Source organism: Drosophila serrata, unplaced genomic scaffold, assembly GCF_035046125.1.
Source record: "Drosophila serrata isolate PLE 108 unplaced genomic scaffold, ASM3504612v1 contig_249, whole genome shotgun sequence".
Classification (NCBI taxonomy): Eukaryota; Metazoa; Arthropoda; class Insecta; order Diptera; family Drosophilidae; genus Drosophila; species Drosophila serrata.
Window position 1 is genome coordinate 2965084 of NW_028257147.1, and position 13322 is coordinate 2978405.

General features: G+C 38.4%; 3 protein-coding genes across 3 annotated transcripts; 2 read left to right on the plus strand and 1 right to left on the minus strand.

Annotated features, from left to right (window-relative positions):
• The first annotated feature begins 2775 nt into the window (after nucleotides 1-2775).
• Nucleotides 2776-3810, plus strand: LOC110178539 (trypsin-1). Its single transcript, XM_020945699.2, has one exon. It carries the CDS (start codon nucleotides 2840-2842, stop codon nucleotides 3584-3586), a length of 747 nt encoding a protein of 248 aa, XP_020801358.2. The 5' UTR covers nucleotides 2776-2839; the 3' UTR covers nucleotides 3587-3810.
• A 3074-nt stretch (nucleotides 3811-6884) lies between these two features.
• Nucleotides 6885-8650, plus strand: LOC110182266 (uncharacterized). The gene is made up of 4 exons (XM_020950283.2): nucleotides 6885-7388; nucleotides 7453-7995; nucleotides 8056-8282; nucleotides 8338-8650. Exons 2-4 carry the CDS (start codon nucleotides 7483-7485, stop codon nucleotides 8567-8569), a joined length of 972 nt encoding a protein of 323 aa, XP_020805942.2. The 5' UTR covers nucleotides 6885-7388; nucleotides 7453-7482; the 3' UTR covers nucleotides 8570-8650.
• LOC110182267 (Golgi-associated plant pathogenesis-related protein 1) lies at nucleotides 8644-9415 on the minus strand. Its single transcript, XM_020950284.2, has 3 exons — nucleotides 9099-9415; nucleotides 8820-9046; nucleotides 8644-8760 (listed from the first exon to the last, which is right to left on the minus strand). Exons 1-3 carry the CDS (start codon nucleotides 9294-9296, stop codon nucleotides 8670-8672), a joined length of 516 nt encoding a protein of 171 aa, XP_020805943.1. The 5' UTR covers nucleotides 9297-9415; the 3' UTR covers nucleotides 8644-8669.
• Nucleotides 9416-13322: the final 3907 nt, after the last annotated feature.

Sequence of the window (13322 nt, forward strand, 5' to 3'; positions counted from 1 at the left end):
GAGAAGCCGAAGTTTGTATACCCTTGTAGCTTGCCAAAGGATCATGGATTCAAATGCAAAATCGGTTCTCTATTGATTAAAATATTGATAGCAAATAGAAATATAAATTGGTTTTCGGCCTTCGTATGCCACCAAGAAAACCAAAAATTTAATTTTTTAATTTTATATGCAAACTTTTTGGGTAAATCAAAGTTTTTCAAAAATCATAACTAAGCCAAAAATGCATTAATTTTAAGTCGGAGTGAATTTCTGCATACTAAGTTTTTAAATTTATAAAATTTTTTGCTAACTTTTGACAATTTTAACGATTTAACCTCTTATCTTTTTTTTTAATTTGACCAAGAATATATATGGTTTAAAGGGTCAGAAATGATTTCTTCATTACGTTTCAAGCTTCTGACTGAAATTATAATACCCTGCAAGTATATAAAAATATGTATTTGCTGTGTTTACTATTTTATTTATTTGCCAGCGGAAGTTTTGAAGCCACGCCAGTACACAGGATATTAAAAGGACACGTAGTCATGCATGTAAAGTGCCAAGGGTCGCATATGGAGGCTGTCCTCACATTGCTTTTCCCTCATTTCCCATGGTTGATTTTTTTTGCTGGCTCTGTGTTTTTGGTTGGCGAAAAAATTATGGGACAACGAGGGCACTGACTTGCCAAGAACAGAAGAGAAAAAGTCATATCCGAAAAGTTTTTGCGCTAATTTTTATTTTTAAGTTTTTGGCCGCAAACTTCTTTTGAGAGCTGCCAGGATGTTAAGTGTTAAAGGCGCCTTTGTGGGCCACAGAGAGAATTTTAATTAAAACTCCTAATGAATTTTTAACACGAACTCCGGCGGAACTTAAAGAGCAGCACTCGGAGCCAAAAAAAAAGGAGCAGGAGACAATCCCCAGAGTCAGCGAATTGCCTGTGGTTGTTCTTCGCTTGCTTTTCCTTTTCCCGCTTTCACTCTGTGGCTGAAATTATGACCACAGGAGAAGCGCCAAAAAGTCATCACGTGACCACACAATTGTGTGGTCAACACGTTGACCTCCTCTGGCAGCGCTTCCCACAAGGATCCCTTCTGGTCCCGGCTCTCATCCACATCCTGCCGAAATTCGTTGCTAATGACATTTCAACTATTTTAATCTTCTTCCTCGCTTGGCATTAATTAAATTGCAATTTCTTACGGCTGCGGTTTTCTTTTCCACTTCAAGCATGTGGGAACACTGACACAAGCAGACCCGAAAATGGAAAGGCTCCTTGGAGATAAGCCCCAAACAACTTCCGATTAAATTGACAAGCCAATTAGCTAAGGACTCTCCGGGCAGACCATAAATACTTCGAATATCCGGCGAACAAACAACGGCAGGAGATTGCATAAATCTCCAACTGGAAGGGCACACACAATAAAAAAAAACAAAAAAAATACCAGCGGAAATGGGAAAGCAAGCGATTGCCAGGATAACAAAGCGCCAAGGATACCGGCTGTCTGCATTAACCCGATGGCTGCTCTTGGCATTATTTAAAATCACAGAGCCTTCAAATTGCATTTTAATAGAATTTATTGCGCCGAACCGATTTCGGCAAACGAGGAAATACCCAGAGCGGAAAAATCGCAAAAAAATCCCTTGGAAAAAAAGCAAGTAGTAGTAGGGAGGAGGAGGAGAATAATTGCGCGAGACTGCAACACTTGACTTTCCATGTTGTTTGAAGCAATAAAATGCTATTCTCAAGCAGTCGCATTGATATGCCAGCTAAAGGAAAGTGGAAACCGGGAACCGGCAACTGGGAAATGGAAGCTGCCGGCAGGCTAAGGATGGCGCGAAAAGGATACGAAAAAGGATAACAATGCCAGCGCTCCCAGCTGAGCGAGCGCTCAGGCCCAGGCTCAGTGCACTGGAGCGCATCAATTCCGCCATTTCACAATTCAAAATGCGAAATCCGTTGCCAGGACGCGAGATGCAACCAACGGCAAGGAGAACACAAATTATTACTTGGCTTCGCTCCAAAATGTTTTAAATTACAATTTGCACAATATATTTATACGTCTTGCACAGCAGGTCGCTGGGAAAATGGTGAAAAGCGGGGAAGGCAAAGCAGATGGACAGAGGGAAACTGCACCCGCAGGAAGCCATTTAGTTCGGCTTTCCACCACCACCCCCTCCAACCCCCTGGGGCGAAGCCATAATTCTTCCATAAAAAATCAACAACCAAATGGCAACTGTTGTCTGTCGGCCTCAAGATAAACTTTGCTTGCCACTTTTGTAAATAATTTATCTGCTCTTCGTCTTGGTCACCACTGCGTATGCGTTATAATCGTAATTAATGTAAGAGCATACCCAAAGAAATGGTCAATAAAGCAAACAAGAAAGGAAAATTAATTGAGGAATTAAAAAAAAAGCTATGTAAATATATGTATAACTATTTCATAAATGTGATTTGCTTTAAATATTTGATGTAAATTACTAAAGGCGCCTTTAAGGAATTCGCAAAGAAATATATTGATTAAATTACAAGCTTAAGTTCACAGCTTTCTTGTTTTATTAGTGTCTTAATTACCATTTTAAAGCATTAATATATAATATAGTTACACGCTTAAAAGCTTAAATTTGTAATTCGTTAGCTTTAAATATACATATTTTAGTTATTTCATTACATTTTCATGGGCACTATAGTTTTTATGGCAAAACTTGAGAACCTTTTTAAGCAAAGCAACGTGACTAAGTAAAAATTAAGAGAATATATTACAAATGAAAAAGATAGGCTAGGTATATATAAAATAAGTTTGCTAACTATAATCCCTAGTATTTTGTGATCTCAGCTCACCGAAACACTATACCCTGCTTAAAAATGTCTTTCATAATACTGACTCTGCTCCTAGCAGTAATCCAACTATTTGGCCAAATAGACAACGTGTTTGGTTTTGAAATAGACATCTCTGAAGCTCCTTGGCAGGCATCAGTTCTGGTGCATGACAAGCATCGTTGCGGCGGGGTGATCTACAAGGATAATGTCATCCTAACCATTGCTCAGTGTGTCAAAGGTGTTAGAACGGGTAACCTTGCGGTTCGAGTGGGCTCCGACCAGATGGATCTCGGCGGTCAAGTGGTACCCGTAACAAAGGTGGTCATGCAATTGATGGGTTCGCGTCCCAGTGATGTGGCCATCCTGACTCTAAAGGACTCCGTTGAATTGAACGACAACGTCAAACCCATTGAGTTGGCCAGCAGAACCCCCAGGACGGGCACTAAGGCCTCAGTCACTGGCTGGGCAAATGTGGTGGGTGAAGAGCCTGCTGAGGAAATTTTAATGAAAACGAATCTCACCATTGTTGAAAAGCGAGATTGTAGGGGAAATGATTACCTTATCAAGCGGATCTTGAGTCTCGACGAACTGTGTGCCTCGAAATCGAACTCTTCGAACCTCATCTGCCAAGGCTTTTCCGGGGGACCGTTGGTTTCCGATGGAAAACTGATTGGCATCGGATCCTGGAACTCCAAATGCGACTTCCTAAGATCGCCCACTGTATATGCTGATATTCCCATGATTAAAACATGGATCAGCTCAACCACTACGATAGTGAACATTTTATCATAACTAAAACAAATATTTGCACAGCTATAAAAGCACTTGTGAAAAAAATAAACTGATTTACGTAATCAAAAACCAACATCGTTTTTAAATAAGTCCCAAATCCATAAGCCAAAATTCAAAAGAAAATCTGTGACAAAATTGGTTTACCGAAAAACAAAGTAACCTGCAGCCATATTTATATTTGCAAATTGTTATCGTTTATCCAAAAAATGTATACAAGCATCCAATTTATGTTTTGTTTTGTTGCTACATTGCCGCTTTTGTATTCCGAAATTGAAATTTAATTCATTTGCATTTTATTCTATGATCTGGGGAGTGCGCCCTGGGCGAATATTATTAATACGGCCCATAAGCCCAATAAATGCTCATGATTTCGCGTGCTGTTGGTTGTCGTTGTTCTCGCCGTTGTTGGCATTTTTGTTCCGGCTGTCACTGGATGCTGTGCATTTTTTATGGTTATGAGCTTTATTGTAATGACCATTAAAATTGGCATTGTTATGACCGTTGTCGGCCATGAGTTGTGCTCCATGAGCCATGTATGTATGTAGGGGATTTGACCCACAGAGAATGACAGAGGGAAATAAAGCCAGGGATGCAGCGTAAATCGGATTGGTAATATTTGTATAGGTTTAAAAATGTTGGGATTATTAAAATAGTCCTTAATATACTCCATAAAATTAATTAAATAATTTGAAATATTGTATTAGTTCACAAATAACAAATATCTTTTTTTAAGCTTGCCTGTAAGTGCTTTTAGGAGTAATTAGAACCTAGAATGATCCCTAATGCACCACTATTTTCTGTTATTGTTGCCATATTCCACCAATATCCTTTGTGTCCTTTGTGGAGCCCTGCCCAAATCAACGGGAATACCAGCTACAGATGCTGCATTGTCAGCTTAATAATTACAATGCACACACGCACAAGCCGTTGCGTCTGCATGCAATTTGAAACAGGGAAAACTCGCTGGCTGGCTGGTTGGCTTGCAGAAAACTGAAAACTGAATACGGAAAACTGAAGGGAAAAACCTGCTGGAAAAGTGGCAGACATTTGCACGTCGTCAGTGTCGACACATTAAAATAAATGAGACTTTTGCCTTAAAGCAGCAGCTGATGTTGTTGCTTTTGCTGTTGCTGGTGCCGCTGCGTTGCAATTATTATTGCCTCTTTTGTTGCTATTGTTGTTGTTATAGCAAGAACATTTTCACGTTTTTCCCAACGCCTTGAAAATTACACGCAAATTACAATGCATAACGAAGAAGGTTTTCACAGTGCGAAAGCGTAACTTCCTTCGACTTTGCATTTTCCCCACAAATACCATACCTTCCATGACCTCATTTACCCCTATTTTAACATACAACAGAAACAAAAAATAAATGGGGAAAAAGAAAATAAAACAGAAAACAGAAAACACAAAATGAGAAAATGCGAATATTTGAGTCTGCTTAATTACATTGTAAAATGCATTGGCAGGAGGTACGATTCATTGCCAGACGCTGCAACGCTTTGTTGGAACTGCAAATTCCGATCTGCCGTTTGGGAAACCCAGGAAAATTCCACACCTTTTTGTTAAATCCACTTCCCCCTTTTCCCTCTTTCTTTGCGGTAATTAAATTGAACTTTTGTCTGCGGCTTTTTGACAGCTGAATGCATTTAACAATTCGACAGAGTGTAAAATGGCACAAAGACCATCAGGAAACTGTCTGAAACTTATTGCCAGGTGTATAAGTTTAGGGTTTCAATGCCACTAAGAGTTAAGATTTTAATGCTTAAACTGCATTTAATTATTACAAATTATTCGGAAAATCCATTAATTTATATTTTAAGTAGAAACCTCAATATTTATATTGTAAACAGCTAAAATGCAAAATACTAAAATAGAAATTTCTCAATAAACCTGCGCAAAATATATATATTTAAAATTTCAAATTGGTAAAACCGCAGCTGTGACAATTACTTTTTTGTAGGTCAGCAATGATGTAGGTCACACAGAGTGCACCACATAGTGCTCATGAATTTAATAATTTAATATTGAATGTATTTCCAATAATTAAATTCATTACACACATTTTTCGTCATGATTAAATTAATATTTTGCTGGGGAACAAAAACCCAGAGGGACCTATATAATGCCAAGGATTCCGGGCAGCATCAGTGTATGGCAACATCACGTACATCAGGATGCCACAGGACAACAGGGTCCTGGCCCCTCTGTCCCCTGTTATTTGCTTACTGAAATTAAACAAAAAATACACAAAAAATTTACCATAAAAATTCATAGTCTACTTTTTTGGGCTGCCCTTACGATCACGCTTCCTTTTTTAACGTAGCATTTTTTAGCCTCAAATATGTATATATATATATATATATATATATATATATATATATATATGCTTATGTCAGTGTGTGTATTTACATATATCCTGTTCTTTTTTTTATCTTCTTCCCGTTGTTTTGAGCGTTTTCCCATTTTCGCTGAGTTGCTTTTGTTGCAGCCAGCAGAAATTTCTGTGGCATGATGCCAACCAATTTTGACGTGATGCCAGTAACACGTATATATATATATACATATATCTTTCTATATGTGTACATATGTGTGTGTCTGTGTGTGTGCTCTAGTGTGTATCTTTGGATATTTGCCATGGTGTGCTTGTCACTTGTTGACGGCGTGAAACTGAAGCCAACAGCAACAGTCGCTCGTCCTTCGGCTGTTGCTCCTAAAAGTGGTTTATTGGGTTAACGGGTTACGGGTAGCCTTAAAGTTATAGCTTCCAGGCACTGCTCAGACTTTTATATCCTGCGAATCAGTGTACGGCGAAGAATTCGGCATTAATCTGATTTTGAAAGGATTTTTTAGTGGTAAAATAGTTGGAAAACTTTTAATGGAAGCTGAAATGGTTAAGGGGGAAATAAAATAAATGCGATGTAAGAAATGTATAAAAGATGTGTAAAAAGCATGAATGCATTTAAAAATATTTATAAATAATGAAAATAAATAAAAATTATTTTTTTCAACAAATCAAGACTTTAAAAATCTCATAATTAAACCAAAAAAGTATTAATTTCATTTCAGATGTTTCTTTCTCATGTTACTTTTTATGATGTTAATAAGTCTGCATACTCAATTTAAAATATTAAAAATAAAATTTTAATTTTGACAATTTATGAAAATTTTTTGAAAGAAAATTTGATAGAATAGATCGACTTGGCTGTTAATGCTGATCAGGAATATATAAGATTTATAAGATCGGAACTCCTTTATAGCCTTTCTAGGGTATAAAAACTGTTCACTCTTTAATATCATTCTAGTTATCTTGGCTTTAATAATCAAATCACACAGAATACAAAATTAATTTAAAGCCAAAATCAATTAACATTTTATCAAGAAAAACAATCCCCAAGCTATAACTATAAAGAATGGAAATTGAATCATAAATATGCCCATCTTCCCCGAATTCATCGCCCACCTCTGTCGCAACTCACAATGGCGTGAAAACTCACTGTGTTGAAAAAAAATTCCATTTTAATTTCCATGCCCAAGTGACACAACAGTCAATCAAAAAGCAGGCCACGGGGGACAGGTCAGAGGGCACGCTGCTACCATAACTCCACCTTGACACCTTTGTGACCCGACGGCACCCGCTGCTCGCGGATATTTATGACAGAAATTTAAAATTAATGATGTGTGACATGGAATTGTCGCCAAAAATAAAACGGAGAGACGGGGAAAAAGTAATGGTGAAAAATTAAACAGACAGAAAAGCTTACAGAAACCTGGAGGACAAGCGAGCCAACATTCGATTTAAGTATGATGCAGCAGACATTCAGTTACGTCTTTTTTCTGACATTAAACATTTACACATTTCCTAGAAAATTGCTAGACAAAAAAATTAAATTGAAATGGAATGTCCTGAGAATGGACCCCTGGAATTGGTTCAGCACGACTTTGCCAAGTTCATAGCCTGCGATCTGAAGAAAAGGAATTTGGAAACCTGTCGCAGCAGTCTCAAAACTACTTGCCAGAAACCCTACAGGATATATGCCAATAATAGGACTTACCTGGCTTGCGAGGTCAAAGGATCACTGCCAGAAACCTCCAAGTGGTCTCATCCTGCAAAACTCACAAGGACATTGCCTAAAATAGACTCTAGAAAAAATGAGAAGCTTTGCAATACCCAGTGGCAGTGGAGCGGCGCTAAATATTGTATAGCTCCTTCATCAAAACAAAGCCTACCTCAAAAAAGATCATCTGAAAAGGTTTTCCCCCGATCAGTAACTAAGAAATTTCAATATCAACCCGAGGCTATAAAGAGATCTGTTTTAGAAGAAACAAACAAGTACAGGAAACTGCATCAAGCGCTTCCTTTGAAAATGGATGATGAAATTTCTAATTACGCTGAAGCCTGGGCAAAAGTAGGTGGCATTATTATATATAATATTATTATTTTTTATTATTTTAAATCCTCTCTGTAGCACCTGGCTTACTATGATCGCCTTGAAACCCGCCCTTTTCCCATTTATGGCGAAAATATTATGTGTATTCGTAAGCCACTGTTTTCCATCGAGCATATGATGAAGCTGTGGTATCAGGAAAAGTATCATCATGACTACATAAATCCCCGATTTAGCCCATACACTGGACATTTCACTCAAATGGTGTGGAGGAATACGAAATACCTTGGCGTGGGAGTGGCCTCCAAGTAAGTTAACTCCTCTAACCTAAAATAATGAAAATTAACTTCCTTTCAACCTCAGCGATTACCGTATTTGGATTGTGTGCAATTATGATCCGCCTGGGAATACAAGAGGCCACTTTCAGGAGAATGTTCTGCCCCGAAGACTACTTTTCTATGAGTCCACAGAAGAGGAAAATGAAACAAAGAAAAAGGTCCCATCATCAATAAAAAATCAAGTGAAGCTAAAGAAAGGCCATTCTAAGAAACTTAAATTTGCATGTGATTGCAGCAAAAGTAAACAAAAATTATAAGAATTAGTTAAGAATGATAATTAAGAGTAAATCCCTGTAAAAATGTTGTTAATCAAAATAAAACTACCCTTAAATACTGGACCTCTGCTAATGTTTTTATTTACGAAGTTTTAGGAGGAACATTATCCTTGAACTGACCCACAACATTGCCGGCTGGATTGTAATTGCAAACCACCCAGGTTCTGTCCGCTCTGATAGAAATAAAGAACCAAAATATAGCTATAGATTCAAATCACAAATTAAAACTCACTTTCTAGCCACACCCGCACCAATTTCCTTGGAAGCCTTCCAAATTAGCTGAGTGAAATGTCCTGCAGTTGGCGCAAATTGAGCTTTCTGGAAGTCGTAGCTATTGATTTCCCGATACCACATTTCCACTGGTAAATCCCCAGCGACATCCATTCCTCCAGACAGGAATATATTCTCACCGTATTTGGGATTGGGTCGATGTTGCATCATGTTCTTGTCACGAAGATGCTGCAAATTATGCAAAATTATTAAACAATAATAATTTATTAATTCCAAATACATTAGCCCATTCCTGTGCCACTTTATTTAGTTCCGCATTCACAGTTAAGGCCGGGCAGCCATGCATTGCCCGGTATTTATTGGTGGTATTGACGACCTCAGTCAGGAAGAGCTCATTATTGGCCTTGGTATCCACTCCACGGGGCCCTACAGCTCTTTCATGAGTTTTTGGCAGTGGCGGTGGCTGTCTTTTGGCCATTGTCAGTGGTTTTGTCTTCTCCTGTAAAGGATTTTGCAGCGCCTAGGTCCAGTTTTGCTAAATATAACTTATATCTAATAACATTAAAGCCAAACTAACTAGATTAATATCTTTTTCAGAACCATACATACATATGCAGAAGTATTAAATTCCCTGTTCATATATCTTTCTCTAAACACACATCAGTCAGGCTGTGACTGTTGGGAAACCCTTTCAACCCGCTCACATAATCCAGCCTAAACATTGGTATTAACATTGTGATTGATACCGCAAACACAGAGTGTCACAGGAATGAGCGGATGCATAGACACAGATTAGACAGACTGTCAGTGGGACGACGTTCGCGCATCCATATCCGGATCCACATCCACATCCACATCCACTTCAGCCCACTTCACGCACAGCTCCTGTCTCTGACGAATGGATTAACCAACGTGACGTATGAGTGATGTATGAACGCAGCGCCCGATTATTAATGAGCCACCGATTCTTTGGCTCCAACCTGAAGCACCATATGGGCAAAATCGGGGAATCAGAGTGGCATTAATTGCCGATTGAGTCGGTTTGAATAATGCCAGGAGCGAGTGACACGAAGGCCGCTTATCAACCGCCCGCAGCTCCGCTTATCGATGTGCAAATTTCGATGTTGGAGCACTTGGAACATTAAATTATTTACGTGTATCTGTGTGTGGGCTGGCCAGGGCAAGTGTGAATCCTTAATGAGTTGTGCAAATGCAAATCAACGACACTGTGCCCTACGGAGATTAAGCCAGTACAGTCCGATACATATATATATATATGTGTGTGTGGGAATATAGCTGCAGGAGCAGCTCACTCACTCAAATTATCCTGGTTTTGCTGGGAGCAAAAATCGGGAGTGGAATACACTTCTCTGCCAGGCTCTAAATAATGGCCTCATAGATACTGATATAGATTTAATCCTTAAAATTAATTTAGCCCAGTTGTCAATTGAATTAAATGTTTACTTATTTTGATTAATTTAAAAATTGTGTATACATTAAATAAATTGATTTTAAAGACTTGCTGATAATCAGGATTGCAAATAATTGGAAAGTCATTAAATTTAAGCCTTAAATTCAATTGAATGTAAAGGTAAAATGCCCTGTAAGTTTCTGTTTGTATTTATGAAGTCGAATTAAATTTTGCTTATGCATTTTTACTTACTAAAGAAATAGTATTTAAATTTGAAGCATATGCAAGCCTTTAATACGGTTTAATCAAATGAAGTTTTCTCTTAACCTTGTCTTGTAATATTCATCTTATTATCTAACTTAAAAAAATTTCACGCCTATTTAAATTTAGAATATGGTTTAATTTAAGGTGAAATTCTCTGCTTATTTTCTGTTGTATCTCTAAATTTAGTGTTAATGCTTTCCAAAAAATGTTTGCGTACTGAATCACATAGAATCAATTAATTTGTCAACATTTTAAACCCTTAAATAGGGTCCAATTTAAATCACAATTTCCACTTATCTTTAAGCTTAAATTATACTTTATTTAACTTATTTAGAGGTATCTCTACCCCAATATTACCCATTTAATACCTGAAAAAATCGCACTGGAGGGTAATCCTGTGCACTGCATTCCAGGTTGCCATGCCTACAATCTCTCTCCTCCCTTCATAAGGTGGTGGTCTTTCACAGCCGTATCATCATCCGCACAATTCACAATTGCGGTGCGGTGGTTCGGAGTGGAGTTCAATGGGTGCCGATCCGTGGTTGGGTGATTCCCCTTCCCCGGTGGTTGGGTGTTTGTGAATTGTTTGGGTTGTAAAACACCGGCCGCAGTCAAAGCGTAAAACCCAAAGCGCACACGTTACTTTGCTGTCGATTTAATTAATTTCGCAAATTTGGTTTCGTTTATTTATGCATTGCTGGGTGAAGGGGGATAGGAGGGGCACCATATAAATACACGGATGCCGAGGATGTCCACCATGCGGGCATTATACACATCGAGGCATATATATATAGGTTCTGATATCTGGGCAAACAGTTCGCTCGCAATTTCATCTCGATTCGATTCACTGACAACCGCACGGCATCTGCTGCCGGATCCGCTCGATTGCACTAGCTCCGATTGCCGATTGCCAGGATTCTGGATTTAATTCCGGATTCCCCATTCATATGATTCCGCCGTGTTTTGTAATAAAGGAAATATCAAAAAAATAAAGTAGAACAAAGTCAAAGAGTTGCGTGTTTTTATGCGGCTTAAATGGGAACAAAAGCGGCGGAAATTAAATGTTTAACTAGCAAGCAGAAGTTTAAAGACCACATAAAAACAAAAATCTCTCTTCAAAAAATATTTAAAATACTAGCAAATAACCTTTTACTTTGAAACTTAACTATAATCTTAAATTGAAAGCAAGGATCAGAGTAATTCAGTAACTATTTCTCTTAAATGTTCTTGGCATTCATGTTACATCTATCCGTCAAAGGTTAATGAATTGCTTTTTATCCTCTTGACTCTTGACTCTCCCTGAATCCAATTTCAATTAGTCTGATGACATCCCACTTTCACTTTGACCTTAGGTAATGTCAATCAGCGATAAACTGCAGCAACAGATATAGCTCACAAAAAAATAAAAATCGAAAAAATAGAGCCTGTTCCCCGAGAGCTCCTTGAATCCTTAATCCCCACGAAGGGCAGTCAAACGGAAATTTTCCACCTAAACGACATAAAATTTGCTACCAAATCGGTTTATGGCAAAGCAAAAACTTATTTTTTTTCTGCATTTGTTTTCCCAGCCCAGCCATATTTTCAGCGGTTTTTCCATCAACTAGACTTCAAACTACAAAAACAAAAAATTCGGCTTTGCTTTTGGCCAGACCCAAAAATTTCCATGAAGGACTTGTTGGCGTTGAAATTTTTGGAAATTCCATTTGCATGTGTGTAAGGGAAAGGGATAAAAGCGTGTATGGGGTGGTAGCCATATTTTGCCTCTTTCGGCCATAAAAGCTAAAATTTTTGCGGCTCAAACGAAATGCAGCAAGAAGCGCAGGACGCGAAAGTGGATTACCAACGGTGCCAGACTCCTCATGGACTCCCCTCACGTCCTTCGTTACACAGGAAAAAGATTAAGGTATCACCTCAAACTTGGCTATTAAATAGTGTATACAAATATTACGTTAGTATAGTTATCTAATATATAAAATTCTCGTGTCACAGTTTTCGTGCCCTTACTCCTCCGAAACGGCTTGACCGATTTTGATGAAATTTTTTGTGCTTATCCGGTATCTATGAGAATAGGCCAACATCTATTTTTCATCCCCCTAAATGTTAGGGGTAGTCCACCCTTAGCGTTTCCAAGTGACTCTACTGCTGCGCCATCTACAGGCAGCCAGCTGAATCAAAGCATTTCCTGTCAAACATTCAAAACATATTGAAAGAAGAAACTTGAAAAGTTCTGAACCGTTTATGCCCAAATTTTTAGAGAACATGCGTTGAGGTTCCAGCTCGGTTATTGACTACTTTTGATGTTGATAGCTTATCTGCGGCTGCGAATATATCTATTTTTTTAGCGTTTCCCCGTGCCCCTACTACTGCGCCCTCTACAAGCAAATCAAAGCATTTCCTGTCAAACATTAAAAACATATTGAATGAAGAAATTGGAGATACAAATTTTATTTTTTGTTCAGGTTCAGTAAGAAACGAAGTCATGCCACCAAAAAAGTCGAGATTGGGTCGTTGTATTCGCAATACAGAAGCAAAAAGACGTAAGATTACGAATATGACTGACGAAGAACGGGCCTCCTTCCGAGAGACTGAGCGGCAGAGAGCAATGCAAATGCACATAGAGGAATCAGCAGAAAGACGAGCAGATAGGCTTGAGAGAAAACGATTGAGAGTTAGGCAGTCGCGTTCTGCAGCAATCGATTTGATTCACTCTCAAAATAATGATCGCGACAGGGCAAGGGTAACTGAAGCGCGTTTACAGCTTGAAGCAGATCAAACACTGCAATACAATCGTCTTGCATTCAGATATAATCCAACTGTTGATTATAGCTC

What these genes read in the sequence shown, in the direction of transcription:
- LOC110178539 (XM_020945699.2), top strand. Translation starts at nt 2,840, where the DNA reads ATGTCTTTCATAATACTGACTCTGCTCCTAGCAGTAATCCAACTATTT.
- LOC110182266 (XM_020950283.2), top strand. Translation starts at nt 7,483, where the DNA reads ATGGAATGTCCTGAGAATGGACCCCTGGAATTGGTTCAGCACGACTTT. An exon ending in ACGCTGAAGCCTGGGCAAAA is followed by an intron (nt 7,996 to 8,055) that starts GTAGGTGGCATT and finishes TCCTCTCTGTAG; the next exon opens with CACCTGGCTTACTATGATCG. An exon ending in GGCGTGGGAGTGGCCTCCAA is followed by an intron (nt 8,283 to 8,337) that starts GTAAGTTAACTC and finishes TTTCAACCTCAG; the next exon opens with CGATTACCGTATTTGGATTG.
- LOC110182267 (XM_020950284.2), bottom strand. Translation starts at nt 9,296, where the DNA reads ATGGCCAAAAGACAGCCACCGCCACTGCCAAAAACTCATGAAAGAGCT. An exon ending in TGGCACAGGAATGGGCTAAT is followed by an intron (nt 9,047 to 9,098) that starts GTATTTGGAATT and finishes CATAATTTGCAG; the next exon opens with CATCTTCGTGACAAGAACAT. An exon ending in GGTGCGGGTGTGGCTAGAAA is followed by an intron (nt 8,761 to 8,819) that starts GTGAGTTTTAAT and finishes TATTTCTATCAG; the next exon opens with AGCGGACAGAACCTGGGTGG.